The sequence below is a fragment of the Mesocricetus auratus genome, unplaced genomic scaffold, assembly GCF_017639785.1.
Source record: "Mesocricetus auratus isolate SY011 unplaced genomic scaffold, BCM_Maur_2.0 Super-Scaffold_100009, whole genome shotgun sequence".
Classification (NCBI taxonomy): Eukaryota; Metazoa; Chordata; class Mammalia; order Rodentia; family Cricetidae; genus Mesocricetus; species Mesocricetus auratus.
The window spans coordinates 89382-115580 of record NW_024429193.1 but is presented as its reverse complement, the minus strand read 5'-3'; the positions used below and the strand labels follow the sequence as shown (position 1 = coordinate 115580).

The window sequence follows — 26199 nt, the reverse complement described above, 5'->3', positions numbered from 1 at the left end:
ATCGAGTGGTTAAAAATTTCCCAGAGGCAGCCAGACAGAATCAAGTTCTACTGACAAAGTAGGTAACTAATAGTGATGGTGCTGACCCTGCCCAAGGTTTTCATGGTGGCCAGCTTATACTTAAATGGTAAAATTTAATGGGTAGTGAAAAAATGAAAAAAGATCTGCAAAACTTGGGAATTTTGATGAATTTACAAGACTTGAGTCACTTTGTACTAAATCTCTAAAATAAATACTGAATAGAGAATCAAATCATCTCATTTACTGAATAAATTTGGTAGTTCCTTTCTTTCTTAGAAATCAAAGGGTAGTAATCTTTAGTGTTCACTTAATTGGTGCTAAAAGATATTAAGACTGTAAATATCCTGAATGTCCTATAGATGGAGAAAAATAGAAAATCTCTTAGTATTATTCATATTCCATAGGGGAAAGTAAATCAGTATAGTTTTATTGTTGTTTTTAAGGAAAACTTGTTGTTCATTCAACATGTATCTTCTTTACAAGGGAGGTTATATTCCTTGCTACATGTTTTGTTTTGTTTTGTTTTGTTTTGTTGTTTTGAGACAGCCCTGTGTGTAGCACTGGGTATCCTAGAACTCACTCTGTAGACCGGGCTGGTCTCAACCTCATGGAGATCAGCCTACATCTGCCTCCTGAGCACTGGGATCAAAGGTATGCACCACCACTGCATGGTTCTATAGGTTAGTATTCTAGTACTTATGAGGACAAGCTTGGAAATTTATAGTGTGGATAGTTTTTTAAGACAGCACTTTGAACTTATCTCTGCTGTATCCATTCAATCCATCAGTCTAGTGGTTAAATGTTTTACAATGACTTGTTGGCATTGAAGAAATAAGGAATGATGAAAACAAAGACAGCAGTAGTGTATTGAAAAGGGTCTGCCTATTTATTGTTATCTAGTTAGTCCCCACTTTTAAAAATGAAACATAATTTTCAAACGTAATAGCAAAGTGACCATAAATACTAGGCATCTGAGTGTCTTATATTTGAAGACAGTGAAAAGAGCTTGGCCTTCTGATCTTATTTTTGTTTCAAATTCCCAACTGCCCTATCCATTGATATCTATTCAGAACAAAGGGAAAATATTCTCTCACAAATATCTTCTCTTGTTGGGTCTATTATCATCTAATGTATTTTCCTCCTAGGCTGAAGCCTTCCTTTCCTCTTACATGACCAATTGCTGGTATTTTCTTCTCAGTGGAAATCTCTAGCCTTACTTTCCATCTACCTTTTTCAACAGGAAATCCACATTTTGCTAATTATTTGGAAAAGGCAGATTTTTATTTTGGGACGAGTCTGAGGATTTATCTAGTTCTGTCTCATCTATACTTAGTAAAGTCTTCCTTCAGTGACTTCACATTCTGGTGACCTGTTGCTCTTTAATCCACTTAATTTTTCAATTCACTTAATTTTTCAATCCAGTTTAAACAATGCTGTGGATGAACATTCTTTTTTACCCTTCAGTGGAAAGTACATTTAATTTCTACTCATGAATCCTGGATTTTCCATTTGGAGTAATCTAGAACACATTTCCTGTGTATTTCATGGTATTATTTCATGTAATTGAAGATGGCTGCTATTTCCCTTCTTTGACTTTTTTTCTCTGCATGAGATACATCTTGTCTAGTTTAGTTAGACACCTAACCATGCTCACTATGGCTTTTCTGATGATTGCATTTCCAGTCAAGATTAAATGTACTTTTACTACTATGGTAACCAATTGCTGCTTTTTTTTTCTTAGAGAAACCAATGGCTTTCCTGTTTTCAGTATGAAATCTATAATTAAAAAGTCAACACATGGCTATCCTTATAGCAAACCTGTGGATTGTGGTACTCTCCATACTGGGAATACAACTTGATGTAAGCTGGACACTGACCTCACCTTTTTAACTCAAGTGACTTACGGCACACACATTTCTCGTGCATCTTTTTGTTGACTCTTCTAATTAGGAGAACCAGTGGGCCCAGACGGATTTGTATTCATCCCCAGTATAGGTATTACTTATACTGACTGTGACATATGAAAAGTAGTTTTTAGATCCTCATTTTACCCATCTCTGAATAGAAAGAGTTATATTTACTGCTTACATCTATGTAAGAATGAAAAACAGTTCCTGTTAAATTCCTAGAATCTGGGTCACTTAAGAAATGATGTACAAATGGGTAGATGCTGCTGTCTTTTGTAATTTGTAAATGGCGACTTGATGCACCCAGGCTGGTGTATCAAAAAACTAGAATGGGTATGAACTTTTGGGGACTTCGAATAGTGGTTATTCCATGATAAGGAATGTTGTTGTGGAATGACTGAATGAAGTATACATTTTTCTTTTTTTAATTAATTGTTTTTTTAAGTTTTATTTATTTTGTGGTGTGAGTGTTTTGCTTGCAAACAAGTGTACCACAGGCCTGCCTGGTGCCTATAGAAGTCAAGCATATGGATTCCCTGGAACTGGCATTGTAAGCCACCATGCTGGTGCTGTGAGCTGAAGCTAGGTCCTCTAAGAGCAGCAGTAGGTGCTAATAATACTGAGCCACCTCTCCAGCCCTATATTTCCCTTTTAAGAGTGGATAATTGGGTAAAGCAATAATTCTCAACCAGGGTTAAGGTGAAAACCTGGGGTAGGGCACTCAGGTAAGCTAAGAGGGACAGAGGTGACACAGCCCTGGGTGATAAGCTCAGATTTTGAACAGAATGTTAAAATGACTCTAGTGCAGCCATAATTTCATTGTGAGAGGGGTCTAACACCATAGTTCTAAGATGTTGATTCTTCCAGTATTTTCATGTGCTAATTAAGTAAATAATGCTTGGAGTTTACATAACACTTTTTATACTTTTATTTTCTTTAATTTCCCTGAACTCAATTGTTTTATTTTCTAAGTAGTTATTTTGTACAAACAAAACAAAACAACCCACAGTCAAATGTGAATCTTATATAATCTAATAAGCTCTTGCCTTGATTTGCAATGTCAACCAACACACAATGGAAGGGACATAAAATTTGTGGCAATGCTTACACAAAAATCTCTTTTTGTTTCAAGACATTTTATTGGTTCTCACCTCTCTTCCAGAATCTCTCCAACACATCAGTCTTTGAATAAACCCTTTTCATAGCCTTTGTCAATTTCTTCTACTTGTCCTTTATTTTTGTTGTATCTCATAAAAACCCAAAGACTCCATCTGGTAGGGCTGTTTATAGATTGTTTAGAAAATGGGTGATATTTTCCATGTGTGTTCTTTGTGTGTTTATGTATATGTGTTGTATGTATCTGTTTGTGGGTATGCTTGCTTACGCATGCATGTTTGGAAGTCAGAGGCTAACTTCAGAAGACTTTTAATTCTATCTTTTTTTTGAGACAGTAATCTAGAGGTTACTCTTTTGGCTAGAGTGGTTGATTAGTGAGCCTCTGGGATCCTCCTGTCTTTTCTTACCTTAGTGCTGGGATTAGAGACACATGCTGCCATGTACAGCCTTTATATGAGTACTGGGGATATGAATTCTGGTCCTCATGCTTGTGTAGCAAGCACTTTATCAACTGACTCACACCCCAGACCCATACATTATATTCTTAAGAATGTGTATAAAAATATGTCATAAAATCTTCAAGACTACTTGTAGCATTATAGTATTTTTCGTGTTAGACCTGCTACCATTGATTGTATGTGTCTAAGGCTGAGATATGGACATTTTACCTCATTTTGTGTCTCATTTGTCTTATGTTCATACATGCCTGATAGCAGTTAAGGAGTAAATTAAAAAGTCTTTCCTTTTGGGAGCCTCATTATATTTAAAAAACTATGCTAAAAACCAGTTATCTAAACATGCTACTGTAATATTAATGTTCACCACAAACAGTGGGAGCACTATTTCAAAAATGACCACGTTTTTGACCATTGTCTCACATTTCTTTCGACATATAAATGAACTTTCTTCTAATAGTCTGAGGTAATGTTTAAAATTTTATTTAATCCTCAAAATTTAGTATTCATGCTATAAACTTACTAACACAGACTTATAAGAGCCTTATTAAGTATTTGCAAAAAGGAAGCTTGGGTTGGGCTTGTGTGTATTATTATGTCCCAGGCTTCATGAAAGACAGTTATGGTACCTTCCAGACCTCCTCTCTGTATCAATATTCAATGTGCATTAATAGAAGAAGACCACACACCTAATCCGTTATGGAATTTTTTGCAATGATGCCTATAAAGTATTTGATAAAAGTTTGATGGTAAATCAAATATAACATAATGTTAATTAGTTCATTATAACATAAGGACTCCACAAAGACATGCAATTCAGTTCAAGTTTGAAGAACTTACATGGTTAAGCCTCCATAGATACTAAGAAAGAAGATGCAGCCAGAATTTTAGAAGTTTATACTTTCCTAGTGCTTAGAAGTTTGCATATTCAATATAATGCTTTAATGAAAATAGACCATATAACATTGACACCAGAAGCAACAATGATTACTTAATATTACTGAAATGAAGTCAGAGAAATCCTTAGATGTTGGCTCATAGCATTTAACAAATTAGGTAAAGGAAATGACACTTGAATTAGAAACTAGAAGTTTAAAAGTGTTAAAAATTTAACATTTGCATAGTGATTGAAACATAATACTTCCAAAAACTGTAGGTCACCCTTAAATTTTACCTGTCTGATTAATTATAGGAATTCACAAATATAGTCTCACCTTTTCTTTGAATAATCAGGAAAATTATGAGTCTTGGAATTTGTGAAATTTAGATAGGTCATTAACAAGTCTTGCTTGTCTTTAGTCTTGGCTATATTTTGTTAATTTGAACACACCTGTCTATTGAAACTTGTCAGAAAATGGAGAGAAACAGCAACTCTTTACTGTATATTAAATTCTACATTTCTTCACATGTTACATAAATGCACAGTTAGGAGAATTTATCATCTTGGTATGGCCAAATGAAACTTTTGTTTTATTTTAGGCTCATTTATCAAGTTGGTTTTTTTTTCCTGAATTTACTGTAAATGGAGAAACCATTCTTTCTTGAGTCAAACTGTGCTACTATATGCTTACCTGAATTATGAGTAAATTATTTTTTAGGTTGCTCCGAAGCCAACTTGTCTCTAACGTTTAGTTCTTTTTTCATTTTTGTCTACAAAGTCTGCAAATATATTCTCCTAATAGCAGCACTGGGTTTTTTACCCCAAGTCATGTCTCTTCCAGTCTGCCATCCCCAAAGAACCAATAAATATGGGAGAATATCTATTAGGTTTAGGTGAGTCTAATGCATTTTCAGGAGCTTCATTTTTTTCTTTTCTGCATGGAACTCTGTAAATAAAAGTGGAAGTTACTTAAATTGGTATACTAATTAGGATTCATCTCCATTAGTGGTAATAATACATATAAAATCGGAACATCTATGATATAGATGCCAGATAATAAGTTTTAAATAACTAATATCAGAAAATTGTACTTCACAGCAGCTGTTTCTCTTAAGAGATTGATTAATTAATTTTGGTATTTCCTAACTCTAAAATTACAATGTAATATATACTGTGGCTTGCTTGTTCAAGAAGTAGAACCAGTTATTTACCTTTTATTGCCCCTCATACCCACAGCCTGCCAAAGCAGTTTTGAGGACTTTCAAGGCACCTGTGAGATATTTCCATACAAAGACTGGTGCATACCCATGCTAGGTTTGAGATCATGACTCAAGGTAGTACATTGTGACACTCTAATTTTGCCCCTAAAGGTAATTTTGACTGCATTCCACATAACCTTTTGGCACAAGCTTGGAAATGTTGCTCAAATGTCTGGTTTGCAGAACAGTGATCCTTAGCAGATGAGCCATGTGCTCTTTCTGTGAAGGTCTTTTTGTGCTCATTTCATGTGTGTTTAATTTTTGCTGTTTTAAGCATTGTAGAGTAATGCAATAACAGACTTTTTAAGAAATATAGCTTAGAGTTAGTGGTCTTATGTACTTCTGTCAGGCTTTTTGATTCATGCTTTCTTCGCTGGTAGATACAAAAGTGAGTATCATTTTTTAATCCGAATTTAGGACATTGGGTTACTGTCCTAGTTAGCATGTCTAATGACTTGCAGGACCCTTTATGTGTGTTTTATTATTTTTTTCCAAAAGAAAAACAACTGGCACCAATCTTCAGCCTAAAATATTTTCTTGTTTACCATAGCATTTCACATGCTATATAAGAGTTTGGCTCAGTGTTCGAAAGCACTTTGATTTTTTTTTCTCTGTGGTTCCAACGCTCCTCTACTCAGAGGATCTAAGGCAAGCAAGTAATGCAAACCAAGTGTAGCTGCTTATTTGCCATGTGGATTCTATAAAGCAATTCTATTTTTCTATCTTTGGCACCACAATTAATACTACAGGCCAACCATTTAAAATACTCATCTGTTTAAGATGGAAACATAAAATATTTTTAAATGTTTTAGAACCAGAATGAAATATGTAACTGTTTGCTACAATTTCTAAAACTATACTGTTAAATTATTTGTGCCATTCATTCATAGCTTTATACCACCGGGAACTATTTTATAAGTCTTTGCTACATAAAGTGGCATTCAACTTTGATGCTCACGGATTGTGTCTTGCTATGTGGGTATTTATCTGCTGGCTGCAATGTAAGGGGTGCAGTTTACTCTGTGAGTACATCTGTTTGTTAACATATGGGTTGTTTGTGGTAGCCTGTATAGAGCATGTGCATCTGTCACCATACACATATGTACAATAGTCATGCATCATGGTGTCAGAGCTTGAGGTATCAGTTTACCTTGTATCTACAGTCAGGAAGCAGAGAGAGATGATGAACTCATCATTAGATTACTCTTTTCTTTTTCTGAAATTGGAGAAGAGGAATAACCCATGGAATGATGTTATCTACATCTAGAATGGGTCTTCCTATATTAATTAACCTAATTAAGATAATCCGTCAGAGACATGCCCAGAAATTTATTTTCAAAATGGTTCTAGATCCTATGAAGTTGAACAATTCAGTTAATTCACCTTCACAGTGTACACTTGTAGCCCTGTGTGTATATGTGTATTCGTATATGTTGCCATGCACAAGTATCTTTGTGTTGATAATATAGAGTGTGTACATCTGTTTTGCTATATTCATCTGTGTATTGCCATGTGAATACATCTGTGTGCTCTTCTGAGGGGTGTGTTTTTGTGTTCATCTTTTATTTTGTGTGTGTATTTGGTGTTTCTGTATCTGTGTTGCTATGTAGGATGTATACATATTAACATATATCTGTGTGTTAGGGTCTCTATGTGTGCGCGTGCATGTGTGTTACGGTTTGTGTGTGTGTGTTGCTGTGTAGGCAGAAGTTTCTTGTCTTGGAACCACTCAGTCCCAAATACCCAGTAGCCGCTTCCCAAATTACCACACATAGGCTTAATATTACTTATAAATGCTTGATCAATAGCTTAGTCTCATTATTAACTAGCTCTTTCATTTTAAATTAACCCATATTCCTTATTTACACTAGGCCACATGGTAGTGCCTTTATTAGCATGGCATGTTCACCTCCTGCTCCCTTTGCTTCTGGCCTCCATCTCCTGCCTCTGCCATTCTCTTTAGTTTCGTTGTTACGCCTATATTGCCTGCCTGGCTACCAGCCAATCAGCATTTTATTAGACCAATTCAAGTGACAAATCTTTACAGTGTACAAGACAATTATTCCACAGCATTGCTGTGAATGTGCATCTATGTATTGCATGTGGGTGAGTTTGTACATCTGTATGTCATCATATGGATACATGTGTGAGTTTGTGTGTTCCCATGTGGAGCATATGTGTAAACTCACATATTTGCTTGCCTCTCAGTGTTGGAATTAAAGAAGTGTGATACTATGCCCAGCTGTATGGTATGTGTTTCTGTGAGTTGCTATGTGTGCATGGTGTATGTGTATGTCTGTGTGTGTGTGTGTGTGTAGATATCTATGTGTTGCTATGTGAATGCATGTGTGTGTAAGTTGTCATATGAATGCATATATATTCCTGTTTGTGTGTATTTGCATCTGCATTTTGTGTTGTGTACATGGGTATGGGTTGGTGTGCTACTGTTTGGGTGCATGTGAGAATTTACACATGCTGGCATAAGGAGTATAAAATTGGTTTGTAAGTTTTGGTGGCAGTTATTTAGTGTAGAGGATTTCTTGCTTTATTCAATAAATAGGTTTCCTGGAAAAGATGAGAGTGGCTGTCAAGAATTGTTATTAATGCCAGGTGGTGGAGCACACCTTTAATCCCAGCACTGGGGAGGTAGAGGCAGGCAGATCTCTGAGTTTTGAGTTTGAGGTCAGCCTGATCTACAAAGTGAGTTCTGGGACAGTCAGGACTGCAAAAAGAAACCATGTTTTGAACTCCCCCCACCCAAAAAAGAATTGCTTTCAATAATGAGTTGCATCCAAGTGAATGTACCTTATTTCACTCACAAGGACATAGCTACGATAATTCCTAAAGTCCTGTCTCTAGGTCTAGTCTCTGAAGATATACTTTTACTTTGAAGTAATTGCTATGTAATTGTAAAGTAATAACTTGCTCAGTAATCTGGTAAGATTTAATTAGCATGGTTGAAATGCATGGTAATTTCATCTTTAAAGTAAATGGCAATGTTAAAACATGTGTCTGAACATTATAGTTACAGAACAACTTCAGTCAAGGAACTAATAAACTGAGTTAGTTAATTTCTAAATGCTGAAGCAGTTTCACACAAGTATTTACATTTTCTGTAACTTAACATTTGACCTGTCATTCAGAGACACTATTAATACTTAAATACTTGCTGAGGACAACAATGTTTTCAGGAATTTATCTTGGATGGCTGATGCACAGGATTGGCTTGTAGAGTTATTAACTGTTTTGGACCTTACAATTCAACCAGATAATGTTATCTGTCTGCGTAGGTTGTGCAGCCTATTTCATGTGTTTGTTTTTAAGCAGAATTAAGGTTTTTTGAACTTAGGAAAGGCCAAGAGGAATGTCTCAATGAATTACATTGAAAATCAACTTCTAAGTTTGAGGCAGGAGGATTTTCATGAGTTTAAGGCCAGCCTGGGCTAAGATAGTTAAAAGCCAACTTCTAAACTTAGATAGGATCCTTTTATGCCAAGCAAGAGCTTTGGGGCCATTTGAATAAAGGTTACAGCTGTGTCAATAACAGAAACATATTTAGGTTTGTTTTTTTTCATTTCAGATACTAAATATCCTTTCCTTATATTTCCCACCATTCTGCTTAGATTGTGTGGTACTGAGAACCTAGGTACATTGTATGTATTGTATGAGTTTTCATTGGGAACATACTTTATTAGTAAACTTTTGGGGGTTGGAGGACATGTCTTTCTATATTGATCAGGTTGTCACCAGCCTTCTGATTTATGGAATTATAGTCCTGTTTCACTATACTTGGCCTATCATCCAGGCTATGAAAGCATTTCTCTACATTTTATGGTGAAGCAAATATTGGACCTCTTACTTTCTTAGTTCACATGTAAGCTTTGGGAACTGGAATTACCATCTATTGCTTCTGTTATCTATATTAAACCAGTTTGTTTGTTATGTCTTTAATATAAGCTGATATTTCTAGTAGCCTAAAATTATTTTGTAGAACAGGATAGAGAAAAATAAAGTGAAACTGTGAAATCCTAAACATACATACATACATACATACATACATACATACATACATACACCACCCTAAGACAGGGATTCTTTGTGAAGCCCTTGCTCTCCTGGAACTTGCTCTTTAGACCAGGTTGGCCTTGAACCCATAGGCCTGCCTCTGCTTCCTGAGTACTGGGATTAAATATATAGACCACCACTGACCAGCAGTTATATATATATTTAAAGGAGTGGAGACAGTGAGTATAAATTTTTAAATGAGATTATTCAAAAGTTAACTTGACCTCCCTTTAGAGTCATCAGAAAAAGTATTTGTGCATCATTGTTTTGTTGTTATTTTTTTGCATAGTTCTCTTGGAATAATAAAATATTTCTGAAATTGTTGATTTTTTCACTGAGTCAATATATTTTTCAAATTTCAAAGTTCTGCTTATTAATGTTTGTAAACATATTTACCCCTATAAGCTTGTTCTACATATTCCATCCAGTCCACTCAGTCCAAGCAGATTAATATTCAAATGTAATTTTTGTTGCAAGGTAGGCATTCCTGATAATTTGGAGAAAGGTTATTATTACCTGATAACTAAGGCTCTGTAGGAAAAGTGGGGTTCTTCCATTCCCATTCTGACCACCCTCTGGAGTGCCCTTATTCTCCCAGAAGATCGCTTGTCTGCCTCATAAGTAGGTACAGATGAGGGGATAGGAAGGGAGGGAGGGAGGGAGTAAGGGAGGGAGGGAGTAAGGGAAGGAGGGAGTAAGGGAGGGAGGGAGTAAGGGAGGGAGGGAGGGAGGAAGGGAGAGAATGAGAACGAGAATCTTAAAAAAGTCCCTAAGTAAAAGTTTTTGTATGTGTCTCTTATTGTGCCTTTGGCTAGAGAATCAAATCAGCTCTACAAAGAAAGCACTATAAAGAAGGCACAGGCATGGACATGTGAAGGCAAGGTGCCTGCTTATACTTTCCTAACCTGGTGGTCCCCTTGCTCTCTGGGCTCACACTTCCTCCATTTCAAGAGTAGACTTCTTTTACAGATACAGTTCTTATTCAGGCCCTTGTTGGAGCAACTTTCTATCAAGATGTGACTGTCAAATGCTCAGCCTCCCATAATATTGCTTCAATCTTTACCAAGACAACTCAAATAGTCAGCGGTTCACTTATCCTCAGGTTAGAAGTAGCATTCATCACAATTATAATTAAAATTTACAATAATTACCTATTTTCTATTTTCCTTTTTTAAAGATTTATTTATTTATTATGTATACAGTGTTTTGTCGGCATGTGTGCCTGCAGGTCAGACAAGGACATCAGATTTCATTGTGAGCCGCCATGTGGGTGCTGGGATTTGAACCTGGGTCCTCTGGCTCAGCCGTTAAAGGCTAGGCTAACAACCAAAAATATTTTCTATATTCTTAATTATTCATATATTTCACATTATTGGTGTCTATTATTCAGTCTACTCCAGCAGCTGACAGTGTCTAGCACATAGTGGATGCTCACAACTGTTGGGTATGAAGTAATGTGTCTGAAGGATCATTTTCTGAGGTGATTTCCCAACCTTGATTTTATCACAGATCTTACTGATTTCATATCAGTTTAAAATAAAATACGGTGTAGTGTTATTTTTAAGAATATGAATACTGTAATGGATAAAAGGAGTCAAAATTGAAATACAGATAAAGGAAGAAAATCTGGCCTGTGTTTGATGTGGTAATGAGAACAGAGAAAAGACTGGGCCAACATTTTTGTGAATGCTTTCTATAGATTACCTGCAAGCATACCTTCAGTATTCTTAGCTGCCAATATGAGGGCTTAACAGTTCACAGTGACAAAACATATTTGTTGTTTGCTCCAGTATCCTTCTTGCTAAATTGAATTGATGCAGAATCAGCTTCTAGCCCTTATATTTCCAGTTAAGTTATATTACATGGATGTGTATAGAGGATTTTTATAATTTGTGAGGCAGCTGAATGATCTTGCTTTACTAGCCTTCAAATACTGAAGAGTGCTTGTTTTCACTTTTCATTTGATCAAAATGACTTGGTTTGTTGACCTGAATCTAGGTAACCCCTTTTAAACACTGTTTTGTTGTCCTGTGCTTTGTAGAACAGACTGGCTTCAAGCTCACAGAGATCTACCTGCCTCTCTTTTTAACACTATTGATCTTCGGAATCACAATATGGACTAAGACTTACATTGTAAATACAGCCGACTTGTTCAAAAGTTGTCTTGTTCAAAAGTTGCAGATAATTTTAACTTTCTCTATTTAGTTCTTTTGTCATTATAAAAATCACTTTCACAAAGAACTTAAAGTTCAAACTGTTGTTGTTTTTGTTTGCTTGTTTTTGAGATGGTATCTCATTATGTAGGTGTGGCTCTCCTGGAACTCACTTTGTAGACCAGACTGGCCTGAAATTCACAGAGATCCTCTTGCTTCTGTCTCCTGAGTGCTAGCTAGGATTAAAGATGTGTGCCACCATGCCTGCCTCATATCAAATAAAATTGTTTTTTTTAATATGTGTTTTTATGCATATGAAGAGGGAATCAGATCCCATTACAGATGGTTGTGAGCCACCATGTGGTTACTGGAAATTGGACTCAGGACCTCTTCAGTCCCCTCAAACAAAGTTTTATTCAAATACTATTTTATGATTCTTTTAGTCACAATTTTGACTGTATTTAAAAAACATTTTATAATAGGCAACCAGAACAAGCTGCACACTTGGCTTTTTGTTTTCTTTAAATGCTGTATACACCGAGTATCCACTCTTAACTGCAGGTAAGATGTCATCCTCAGTTGTAAAGATATCACCAAGGGAACTCTAGGTGTCTATGCTTGAATATCAGTGTGCCATTTACTTTCTCAAGTAGTATAAAAATTGTTTTCCTTTTGGGTACTACTAGAAAAAGTTAAAATGTTTGCTAGTGTAGTTTTTAAGTTTTAAATGTTTTCTAGGCTATCTTATTTCAGTGAATAAAAGTATTCCTCATTCTAATAGTCTAGCTAGAGATATGTATTTGAAGCTTCTTCAAGTTCATTGCCAAAATCTCTTAAAAACATGAATATTCCTGGGAATTTTATTCCCTGGAATGATACATTGGGTTAATAAAAAAAGGAAAATGTAAACCAGGCTGGTTGCTACATAGTCTCCCACACAAGCCACTAGAAACACAGACTCTGTACTGTCTAGTGTCCAGAGCTCTGTTGTTCCTGTGGAATGTGGTTTTGGAACTCAGCTGAGGAACTTGACTAGTTATTTTCATTTTTGTCTGAGAAGTGAAAGACTTGTTTTTCAAACTGAAGAAAATAAACAAGAAGGGCTAGATTCATTTTGGAAGAAGAGAAGTTTTAACATGTAAATATTTTCTGCAAGAAATAGTCAGTTTTAACTGTGTTATTTAAAGTGGAATTTATGACTTTTGCCTCACAATTTGTTTCCAACCACATTAAAATGGATCCAATTAAATGTGTTATTTGGTCTTTCTAACATGAGGGAACTGTTTAGCTGACCAAAATAACCAATGTTTGATTGACTCATTTCTAATAATATGCTAGACAAGATGACTTTAGATAAATTAGGTATACAAAGGGTTTGTGGTTGCATGGTTTTGAGTTTTGAGAAAAAACTCCTATAGTATAAATCCATAGATGTATCATGCTAATAGAGTCAACACTCCATACTCAAGGGCTTTCAGTTATGCTTCTTGAGTATGAAGTTCCTAGCATTTTATTTGTTATTGGCTAGTTTTCATGAACATATTTATCATTAATATAGATATTAACTTATTAACAAAACATTTGCCATTAATATAGATATTAATACATTACATACTAAGTAAAGAAAAATATGTTTTGATGTCTTTTTAACAGTAGTTACTTTCCTCTAGGGGAGTTTTAGGGAAATATTTTAAATTTCAAATTATATTTTGCAATTTTACTATTATAGTCATATTAATTGTTTCATAACAAAACAGCACATTCAAATTTTATTTTCTCTCTTGATGAACGTGGGTAGTATTTTAGTTTGTTTTAGAAGTATCAGTCTTTTAATATCTATCTTTAGACAGGTACCAAGCTAAGTGGGATTGTGAGATCAGCATAGGTCCATAGTAGACAGTCAACTTGTTTCTTAGATGAGGGTCCTGCTACCACAGATGCAACAAACTTAAGTTGCCAACCAGGTCTAAGTCCTGGCACCCGAATTCAGACACTGGTCTCTGCAGTGCTTCTCACTCAGTCCCTCAGCTGTTGGGGCACATTGAAGTTTTTTTTTTTCTTTATTTTACATGCCAACTATAATTTCCTCTCCCTCCTCTCCTCCCATTCTCTCCTCCCATTCTATCCCATTCTACCCTCCCCCATCCACTCCTCAGAAATATAAGGCCTCCCATGGGAGTCAACAAAGCATGGCATATCAAGTTGAGACATGACCAAGCTCCACCCCTCTGCATCAAGGCTGACATTGGAATTTTCTGAGAACAATATGAATGGAGGCTGTAACTGATTTAGATTGCTTACAAGTGTGTATTGTAATTAACTGGAAATACAGTGGGAAGTCTTGTGGAGATACTTTCCTGGCCCTCTGCTGATGACAGGAGGGTCCTCATATGGGTTTGGAGCATCTCAGAGAACAATTCTTCCCCAACTGTAGATGACATTGTACAAGAAGGAAGGCACAACTGAAAAGGTCATTAGCTAGAAGTGGCTACTTCAATGGATTCTTTTCTAAAACAGGAAAACATTGTCTTTTCAGCTCCAGCACCCACCACAGCAGTGCCCTACATGTCAATAAAATGTGTGGATGTCCGTAAGAATCACCATAAAACAAGATGGCTGGTGCCTTGGGGACCCAACAAGTGTGACAAGATCCGAGACATTGAAGAAGCAATTCCAAGGGAAATTGAAGCCAATGACATTGTGTTTTCTGTACACATTCCCCTCCCTTCAATGGAGATGAGCCCATGGTTCCAGTTTATGCTGTTTATCCTGCAGCTAGACATTGCTTTCAAGCTGAACAACCAAATCAGTAAGTACCCTAACTGCTTTGATAACCAGTGGGAATTTCCTTCCTAGGAGTGTGAATGATGATTAGTTATTAGCTGTTTGCTGCTTCCTGTGCATTTTCTGAGCCCTTTATCTGAATCAACTCATTTAATCTTTCCAAATCCCTTGAAACAAATATCTATATTATTGTATTTTACATGTAGATCACTTGGGTTCTGGTGAGATTGCTCACAGTCAGACCTGTTGAACCATTTCATTGTCCCCTGTTTTCACGTTTATGCCCAGATGATGAGTTAGTATAGTAGAATGCTTATGAGAATGGGTTTGAGAGTGTTCCTAAGATATATTTAAGTTCCTAAACTAAAAACGCATGCAAAGTTCTTCTGTGGAGGTTAGAAAACAATTTTTAAGTGACATTTCTCCCCTTCCCCTGTGGGGTTCTGGGGCTAGAACTCAAACCATCAGGCTTATGCAGTGTTTTAGTTACTGTGAAGAGACGGTATGACTAAGGCAACTCTTTAAAAAAATCATTTAAGTTGGGCATGGTTGCACAAGCCTTTAATCCCAGCATCTGGGAAGCAGAGGCAGGTGAATCACTTGAGATAAAGACTAGCCTAGTCTACACAATGAGTTTCAGGACAGCCAGGGCTACACAGAGAAACCCTGTCTCAAAACACCATTTAGTTAAGGTTTTGCTTACAGTTTTAGAAAGTTAGGCTATGATCGTCATGATGGAAAGCAGACAGACATGGGGCTCGAGCAATAGCTGAAAGTTTACATCCATCCTGATCTGCCAACAGCAGGCAGATAGACACTGGCCTGGCATGGTCTTTTGAACCCTGAAAGCCCATCCCTAGAGACATACCTCTTTTAACAAAGCTAGAGCTATTGCAATAAGGCCACACCTCCTAATCCTTTTCAAACAATTCCACTAACTGGAGACCAAGCATTCAAACATATGAGCCTATGTTGGCAATTCTCATTCAAACCATCACATGCAGCAGTACTTTTATCTGCTGAGTCATTGAACAGCCCCCTGGCTCCTTTTATTCAAAGTTCTAACAATGTTAAACAACTTATAAAACTCTGAACCACTTTTATGTGCAAAAAAATGAATAAAATATCCATCTTACCAAGTAATGTTGAAGAATAAGCAATTATTTCAAAATAAAAAAATAAAAGTTTTATTCCTGAATTTCAACCCATCTTCTTATCTTCTTTCCTTCCTTCCTTCCTTCCTTCCTTCCTTCCTTCCTTCCTTCCTTCCTCCTTCCTTCCTTCCTTCCTTCTTCCTTCCTTCCTTTCTTCCTTTCTACATTTTGTAGTGGAATTAAGTTCTTACAAAAGAATTTTATCATTTAATCTTAATCTTTTCTCTTTGTGAACATCTTTAATGACCAACAAATAAGGCCTGACAATTCAGTTGTTTCCATTGTGTTCTAAAGCTTTTTTGAAGCGTCCTTCCTTCCTTCCTTCCTTCCTTCCTTCCTTCCTTCCTTCCTTTCCTCCCTCCCTCCATTTATCTTTCCCTCCTTTCTTTTTCTTTTTTTCTTATTTTGGTTTTTCAAGACAGAATTTCTTTGTGTAGACTTGGTTGTCCTGGAATTGTCTCTGTATACCAGGCTGGCCTTGAACTCAAGAGATCTGCTTGATTATGAAGTGCTGGGATTCCACCACCACCCAGTATAGCCTTATTTCTTATACTTGACATGCACATATTGTCTCCATTGTCAAAAAATCTCAACTCTGTGAACACACATTTGCACATGTTGATTTTTTTTTCTGTTTGAGTGCCAGCAATAGAGCCCTGGGCTCATGCATACTGGACAAATGGTCTACCACTGAACCATACCTTGAACTCTATCTCCTCTTCATTTACCATTCTCACTTTCTCCCATAGGTGAAAGGTTTCTTGTTAAAAACCTAGTCATTCTTTAAGACATTCCAGTTGTTACATTGCCCTAGAGCCTTCCCAGACATTTTCTCATTTCCTTTGTAAATGCAGTTTATCTTCTCTGAACTCCATTATTGGCTGAGCATTGTCTACTTTGACAGCCTTGCACAAGTGAATTATTTTCTATGGCTCCTTGATAAATCACCTCCCTGATTGTGATCGTGTTTATATTTGTTAAACTGTAGCTTTGTGAGTAGGAAGCTATGAATGAAAATGTCTCTTGGATAAGATCATTCTGTGACAAAAACAGGATATCAAACAACTGATGGAGGTGCTTGCCCCTTTTCCGTTCTAAGACAACACTTTGGTTATTTAAGAAACGTTTCAATAACCATTGACACTAATTCTGCTTATAATTACTTAAATATTGCTTGCATGATTGAATTATGACTGAGATGTTTACAGCTGATTGAAAATGTGATGTATTGCTAGGAATAACAGCTTGTTGCCATAACAGCTATTGTTTGCTGCAATACTTAGGTTTTTAGAGCATGGATCTGTTTATTAGATTGTGAGAAAAACTGGATCATTTTGATACTCTGACTTTTGTATAAAAAGGTTGACCTTTAATCAGTTTCATTTTTGGCATTAAAGTTATTTAATAAAATAAATACAGCATCTGGTAAATTTATGTGAATTTTTATAAGTTGATAATATGTTCCTAAATTTTATTCCATTTAATTTATAAAAGGTATCTAGGTTAATACATGAATACAACTGACTCAGTCTGTATATAATATTACCTGCATGTGTAAGATCTCAGGGCTGATAACTTGGTATTGGATAGCTAATTGAAAGGCTCATTCTTGGTGAAGATCATTTCTCCCAGTTTCAGCATTCCCCAGCTACTTATAGCTCTTTGTTTAACACTGAGACTCCATAACTTCCCGCTCTTCTATATTCATGTGTTTATTGGTGCCCTCATTGTTCAGATTTCATTTAGGTAGCAATTTTGGTGATATTTCATGAGTACAGCCTCTTTGACATTACTAGGAGATGCAATTTCACAGCAAAATCCTAATCCTCTGGATCTTTCAATCTTTCTGTTCCATCTTCTGCAATTGTGTTGCAGATGTATCGGTTGGGACTGGGAACCATACGATCTCTTGTTCTCTACATGTTGAACAGTTGTGGTTTTCTGTAATATTCTTCATCTGTTGCAAAGAGAAGTTTCTGTGATGAAGAGTATGGTGGTTTCAATAGGTATGGCCCCCATAGACTCATGTATTTGAATACTTGGCCTATAGGGACTGGCACTCTTAAGAGGTGATCCCTGCCGGGCGGTGGTGGCACACGCCTTTAATCCCAGCACTCGGGAGGCAGAAGCCCGCAGATCTCTGTGAGTTCGAGGCCAGGCTGGACCAATAGCCTCCAAAACAATACAGAGAAACCCTGTCTCGTAAAACCAAAAAAAAAAAAAAAAAAAAAAAAAGAGGTGATCCCTGTTGGAGTAGGTGTGGCCTTGCTGGAGGAAATGCATTTCAGTATGCTGCCTATGAATAAAGAAGTAGAACTCTCAGCCCTTTCCCCAGCAACATGTCTACATGTATGCTGCCATGACAATAATGGGTTAAACCTCCAAAGCTGTAACCTGGCCCCAATAAAATGTTTTCCATTTTAAGAGTTGCTGTGATCATGGTCTCTCTTCACATCAATAAAACCCTAACTAAGACAAAAGTTAGTATCAGCGACCGTGGTATTGATGTGATAGGCCTGACCATGCTTTTGTTTGGAGGAATATGGACTTTGGGAGTTTGGATTAGGAAAACAGTGGAATGCTTTAAGCAGAGTATTAATAGGCCATACTAGTAGATGCATGGAAGGCAGTGTGCTGAGAATGATTTGACCCGTGGGGGCCTGGCTCAAGAGGTTTCAAAGAAGAAGAATATTAATATGTGGGTTAAAGATCATTCTTGTGATATTTTGGTGAAGAATGAGGCTGCTTTTTGCCCTTGTCTGAAGAGTCTGCCTGAAGCTAAAGTGAAGAGATTTGAGTTAATTACGTGGCCAGAAGAAATCTCAAAACAGCTTAGTATAGCTGTAATTATTAGTGGTTACTCTAATGAAGATCTATAATGAAAAGGAGCAAGCTAAGAAAGCAAAAATTCAAACTGTACAGATTGAGAAAAAAAGGGGCACCAGGAAGTGGAATGGAGCTAAACAGATTAAGATAAACAGATTGGTAAGAAATGGAATAAAGGGAGTGGTGACCTCAGGGCAAGATCCTACACAACTGAGCTTCCGACTGGTAAAAAGAAACTAAAGAACAGTTCAGGTCCAAATGTGGTTGTATATGACTTTAATGCCAGTACTGAGAAAGCAGAGCCTAGTGAATCTCTGAGTTTGAGGCCATCCTGGTCTACAGACGGAGGTTCAGGACCGTCAAGCTTAGGCAATGAAGGAGACCATTTTAAAACAGAAAGTTGATGAATATATAATTGAAAGAGGGGACCATGTTCCAGTTCCAGCAAGCAGCAGAACTTGGCAACTTTGGCCATGTGATTCTGGCTGTAGAATTAAGGATAGAAAAAAAAGGGGTTATAGAATCTATCCCCAGGACTAAGAAAAGTCACTGAGGCCAGGCATGTGTTATGGGTGTCCCTGAATGGAGGCCTAGGGAGGTCATTGCATGAAGCTGTGAAGGTGAAGCCGGCATTGCCTTGGAGACCCCAAGATGTTGGAGATGCTGACTTGTGGAAGACCTGCCAAGGAAAGCTGCTAACAGGGAGTGGGACTAGGCCAAGAGAAAGAAGTGTGTTGCAGTCAACAATGATTAGTGGAGTTGGAGAAAAGAAGAGTGTTTGGATGTCAGACATTGAGGTGCAGAGTTTGGAGATTGGCCAGCTGGTTTTGGATCTTTCTTTGGTCCAGTATTTCCTCACTGTGCTCCCCTTCCTACCCTTTGGAACTGTAATGTGTATTTTGTGCCATTACATGTTGAAACTATGTTATCTGTTTTTTATTTTGATTTTTCATGAATCTTAGACTTTTAAATATTGTTGAGATTGTGATAGACTATGAGGACCTTTGAAATTGAACTAAATACATGTTTCATTATTTTATGGCTACAAGCCTGTGGAGGTCAAGGAGTGAAATGTGGTGGTTTGAATAGGTTTGGTTCTCATAGACTTGTGTGTCTGAAATCTTGGCACATAGGGAGTTGCATTATTAAGTGTTCCCTTATTAGATAAAGTGTGTTTCAGTCTTTCAACTGCTTGCTTCCTGTGAATAAAGATGTAGAACTCTTAGCTCCTTCTCCAGCACTATGTCTGCCTGAATGCTGTCATGTTTCTTGCCATGAAGATAATGAACTAAACCTCTGAAACTTTAAGGAAGTCACAATGAAATGTTTTCCTTTACTAGAGTTGCTATAATCATGGTGTCTCTTCATGGTGATAAAACTCTAAGACAATGGGTAAGGACTAAACTTATTTGTAGGTATAAGGACAAATATTTAGAATGTAGTTAGGGATTCTGCTGGTTTAATAAAGTGCAAATTGTAGGTAATATAAAGTAAAGAACCCAAGAGAAGGCACAACAATTAGAGACCCCCTTGTTCACGCACTCAACGATCCAGTAAAAACACTCAATGGAAAACCTGTGCTGCTGTTTGATTCTCTGTGAGTTCGTATGAGCTCTGTTCTGTTGATTTAGAGGGCCTTTTTGTCCTGGGGTCTTCCATCCTCTCTAGTTCTTAAACTCTTTCTGCCTCCTCTTCCCCAGTGTTCCCTCAGCTCTGAGCAGAGGGATTTGATAGAGACATCCCATTTGGAACTAAGTATTTCAACACACGTGTGTGTGTGTGTGTGTGTGTGTGTGTGTGTGTGTGTGTGTGTGTGTGTACAGCAAACGGATTTTAGTTTAGTATATAAACAGTCCCAGAGTTTTTGGTATATGATGGTAGACCTTTAACAGTATAGATTTTTAAGGTCCTGTCCCAACTTCATTTATACATTCACTCACTCCCTAAATCATTATTTATTAACGTTTTGTGTGATGACATTTTTCTTGTCCTTCATTATATAATTTCAAAAACTCTAACTGCCCTTGTGTATTTATACTATAAGACTAAATTCTTAATACCAAGCGACTGTGTGTTCTTTGTGTCTCTACACAACTATGGTGAAATCAATACCTTAGATTAAAGAAATAAAAGTTCCTGAGAGATTGCTGCAGTGCAGATTCCTGTGTTTATTACTTTCAGGCTAGAATGTTCAAACCTCCTATTTGACTTTTGTCGAGTAAGTCTTAAAAACTCCCATGTCTTTGCTATACAATAAAGATAATAGTACTACTTCTATAGGACCATTAGAATTAAACTGTTATTAATTCATGTGGAACTTTTACCATGCGTTAAATGCTCAATGAAGAGTATAGTTTTGCGGATGTAGTGGCACATGCCATTAGTTCTGGTACGTAGAGGTAGAGGCAGATGGATCTCTGTGAATTCAAGGCCAGCCTGGTCTACATAGGGAATTCCAGGACAGCCAGAGCTGCATTGTGAGACCATGTCTTGAAAGAAAAACAAAAACAAAAAAACAAAACAAAAGCAAAAGTGTATTATTGAACTTGAATTGAGAGACATTTGATCTCTGAGAAGAATTTGGAAGCCCAGAAACACACATGGTAGGGCCAGGTATGCATGCTGATTACAGGCCTTCCTTGTGTCTTGGGACATTTATAACTAAGTCAAAGCACTGGGAGGTAAACATGTTTGGGCCTATTCACACACTTAGTATTCATATTTGAATTCCAGCTCTGAAACTTATTCGTGGAAATCAGATGTTTATAAATCCCAAGATGGGAACCTCAAATTTAAGTATGTGTGTTGGTCATCAGCTAAGCCATTAGGTCTTTAGAGCATACTATAAAATATGAAGCATGGGAAATCTCAGAATCCTTAAGATGAAAGTACACGAGTTGGTTGTATTTTACTGTAGAAATATTAACATGTAAATTCTGATGTTTTTAAATAGTAGCAATTCCAGTGGGAGAAGAAGTGTGTAAGAAACAATCTCTGGGAACAGAAAACTGTAATAGGAAGAACAGGGTATGAATTAGCAATGGAAACTTTTCTATATGAAAGTAAAAACTCAAAGGAACTGAGTTTAAGGGAAAAATACTTATTATGCATCTCTTATATATATTCAACCATTGATGTTCAAGGTTAAATCTCTGTTCTTCACTGTGAAGTCATTACCAGAAACTAAGGTTTAAAGGTCTACAAAATAAAGTTATGGAATTAATTTTTTTCAAAAGTCACCTGATTTGCAGATGAAGAAATCAGAACTGTGACCCATATTTTTCTACCATGAAGTGATAAAATAACTCCTAATGACATGTCGCTATTTCTATTAACACAGTGCATCTCCAAACTCTCTTCAGAGAGGCTTCTTTTTTAACTAGGTGACAATATAGAGACCCTTAGTGGGTCAACATGCAGTGAATAAAAGACTGTGGAATGCTCAGCACTAAATGAGATGTTCATACCATATATCTCCCCTGAAGACTTAGAATTTCATAGAAGAGGGGGCAGAGGATGACTTCTGATACAACAGGGCAATTGCACATAAGAACTGAGAGATAATTTGATAGCATACATAAGAATTACACAAGGTCAAGCCAGGCATTATTCCAGCATGGAGTGGAAGATGTGAGCACAAAATTATATCACTAATTGAGGAACTATGTGCATTTGATCACTGCTTTGGAGTTGGGGAGGCAGGTGTGTGTATGTGAGAGAGAGAGAGAGAGACAGAGACAGAGACAGAGAGAGAGGGAGTGGAGGGATAGAGGGGAGAGGGATATACCTATATCTACACACACACACACACACACACACACACACACACACACACACACGTGTTATCTTTCTTTAATGACATGACCCCCAGTAGGTGGACCTAATATGGCAGGCCCCATTCCAAAAGTAGTTGGGCAACACAAATAAAACTCAAAGTTGAGGATGGAAGGGTGGATATAGGAGGATTTAGGGGAGTATGATCAAAATACATTGTATAATGTTTTCAAAGAATTAAAATATTTTAGGAAAATAGCACCCTCAGCTGTGTAGTGGTGGCACACACCTTTAATCTCACCCAGCACTTGTGAGGCAGATAGATCTCTGTGAGTTCAAGGCCAACCTGGTCTACGGAGCCAGTTCCAGGTCAGCCAGGTCTGTTACACAGAGAAACCTTGGCTGGAAAAACCATCACCCTCCAAAAAAAAAAAAACTTTTTTAGGGTGTGAGAGATGGCTCAGTGGTTAAGAGCACTGCCTGCTCTTGCAGAGGACCTAGATTCAATTCCTGGAACCCACATGGCAGCTCACAGTTGTCTGTGACTCCAGTTCCAGGGAACCCAAGATTTATGGCAAAAAAAAAAAAAACAAAGCAAACAAACAAAAACAATGCACATAAGATAGATGATAGATGGACAGACAGATGATAGATAGATAGATAGATAGATATAGATATAGATAGATAGATAGATAAAAATAACTCATGGCAAATAGTAGTAACCCATCTACAAGGCTATAGAAACATGTCTCTATTGGAGATAAAAGATAAATTCCTGAAAGATGGCAGGGCTTTTCAGTGAGTTACCAATATGACCTATTTATCTAAGAAATTGGGAGTTTAATCCAAGTGAAAAAATGAAAATTACATATGTTATATGTAACTGAAATGTAAATTCAAAATTAGAGACCTGCTTGTCTTTTAATTAGACAGTAGCTAGAGACTGCATTTCTTCTTTTCTGTCTGGATTTCTCACTTGGTGGTATGCCTGACAGGAGGCTACCTGTGAACTTTCTAATAGGAGAAGTCACCAAGCTGAGCTAGGCTAGCTTCACACTGGGCTGACTTCAGAGGCAAGTGAAATCCCACTCCCTTTGCTTTTAAACTACAGACACAGCCATCACTGTTACTACTGGCTGAGTGACTCGGATTCCAGAGCATGCCAGTAATTGTGGGTTTTCATCACAGAGGATAAAGATAAGAGGAGAGACAGGCTGGTTTTTACACAATTAAATGCTGCCTCTCAGGCTCCTCTGTTGGTAGGAATCTGAGGGTCAGGAACCTCCAGCCATATCATTTTCCTCCTGGCTGCCTGCTTTCGTCTGTATCCCTCATTCAAGGGGATGAAGAAAAGGTGAGTTGGAAAGAAGAGCTTGTTCTCATCTAAATTTTCCTTTCCAAGTCTTGCCTGTGGAGCAGACTAGAAACAAAGCTTTCCTGTGAAACAGAGGAGATCACTTCTAGTCAGTAGCTTTTTTGCATGAACTTTGTTTCCTCTATGCTCTGTTGCCAGCTGCAAAGATACAATATGAGCAGTGTGTGTGAAATCTATTTTTTTCCTTTTATGATTATGACAGTGGTGTTTTGTTTTCACCTATGGCCAAGCATCTAAGACTGGCGATTTGTATTTGTTAACTCTTGCTCAGTATTAATTAAATTCCAGTTTTTAATCCCTTATCACTCCTTTGCAATTGTAAAATGCCCTGAAGATAGGGATGGCTTTATAGTCATTTTGTTTTTACCCCACTTCCTTAAATGTAGAAGGAAGTTAAAGAGATGATAATGTTTTAGATTTCTTCTTTCATCAAATATCAGAACAATAAAGTACTTCAATAATCATATGTGTCAACACCATAACTTATTGAGATAATATCATATGTAAAATGACTTAACCAGTTGTGCTGTGAATAGAGGCCTTCCTAGTGTAAGGAACAAGGTTGCTAATTTCCCTTCCTATTGTGTAACTCAGTGACATAGTGAGAAAGAGTTTGTGCTTTGGAGTCTGGCAAGATTAGGTTTTTGGTGTGTGTCTGGTCTCTGTATGGATAGAAATGTTTACATATTTTACACTTAGTAAGAATTAAAATAATATGAGTTTTAAAGAATTACTGTTTTCCTTCTTTTTCAAACACTATACTACCTTTATTCAATATCAGAAATTGGGCCTTACTGTCATTTATAAGAAGAACTTAAGAAGGAGGGCTGGCTACTAAGGCTGATGAAAGAAGAATCAGCATGTACTAGAAATAGACATTTTTTTTCACCTATAGGAAATACCTTCTTTTTTCCTATCATCCTCTGTAGATGGGAGTTGAAGTTGATTTATTAAATAATGAGTAATACAGCATTTACCTCCCCTGCTCAGGAGTAAACAAGAGGCTGGGTATGTGAAGTGGTCAAGAACATGAGCAAGGCACCCACCAGACTCCACTTGCTTCGGAAGTAATATGAACACAGATGATTGTGAACAATGGGAAGAGGGCGAAGCACAGGGCTCTAGAAGGGGTGCTCAGGAATATTCTGCTCAGCTACACACACAGATAAAGGAGTTCTGACATCACCAGCAAGGCAAGAAAGAGAAGGAAGCAGCATCCCTTGGTGACGTTCATTTAGGAAGCAGCAACTGACATCTTTGGGGCTCCACCAATGGTCACATTTGTTTTGTTCTTTTCTCTCATTCAAACAGGCACATGTCTCTTCCACTTCCTTTGCAATGTTATGAATCTGTCCATATCCCAGGAAGCTTGGGTAGCAGCAGAGTATTGTCCTGTTGCCCTCAGAGCTCAGCTTAGGGAATATGTGGCTGACTGATCAAGAGAGGCTGGCCTTATCTGTAAAAAGAACTCTGAATCCTTAGTGCAATAATTTTCCACATTCACAGGACAAAGCAAATACTCTGTGTGAGTAACACTGGCTTGGCTCCAGCAATAACACAGCTGTTGAAACAGCTTAGTCACCGGGGCAATGGAGGCAGTGTGGTGAGAGAATGCTGGGGTGCCGTGAGCTGACATTTAGCTGGCTAGCGGGGGCTCTGAGAGCCAGAACAGATCTGTGGGAGAGCTGTGGAGAGGCTGCTCCCCGCCCACAGGCATCCCCTTGTTTCTTTTGAAGCTGTGCCATAATCCCCTCCCTGGGCAGAGTGCCTGAGGAAGAAAACTGAACACATTTTTATGACTGATGAGAGGGAACGGACTGATTCAATCTTTCTAGGCACCTGGTTTCTCTCTCTTAAAATGACCTCTTTCTGTTTGTTTTGTTTCTTGTTTCTTAAATGTCTCAGGCTAGTTTGAATACAATGTAATTTGGATATAGTGGGGTGGGGGTGGGAGGTGACCCTACCTGCCCTTAGAGGAAACCTCAAGTAGTTCTTTAGTTTTGACTGTTCAAGTGACATAAGAAAAAGTCAGATGGAAAAGCCTCAACCCTTCTGACTGGTTTTTTCCTTGATCCCTATAGCAACTGCATCTGCTAGAGCGTTATCCTGAAGTTCTGTGGGCAGATCTGATAAAATACTTCACTGGTCACATCGGAATTTGGAGCAGCTTAATGAATTGCTATGCAGCTACCCTGCTGTTCTTGCAGTCTTTGAACGGCTGACCTTCATGGTTTTTTTCGTTCATCCTGGGCTCCTTTTGCACTGTTTGTTTTGGAAGTTGTTGAGTTAAATTAGCCATCTCTTTCCTTTCTTGGTTACAGTATGAGAATGCAGCTGTCAGTCTGCGAACACTGGCATTGTCTATTTTTAGATTCAGTGTGAATAAAGCTCTCCTCTCTAATTGGAGAGAGAGAGAGAGAGAGAGAGAGA

General features: G+C 37.4%; 1 protein-coding gene across 1 annotated transcript in view; it reads left to right on the top strand.

Moving 5' to 3' along the window:
* Wls (Wnt ligand secretion mediator) overlaps positions 1–26199 on the top strand; it is a 102081-nt gene that overhangs the window by 19456 nt on the left and 56426 nt on the right. Inside the window, exon 2 of the mRNA XM_005086972.4 lies at positions 14393–14665. Within this exon, the coding sequence (XP_005087029.1) occupies positions 14393–14665 (273 nt within the window). The remainder of the gene's footprint in view (positions 1–14392; positions 14666–26199) is intronic.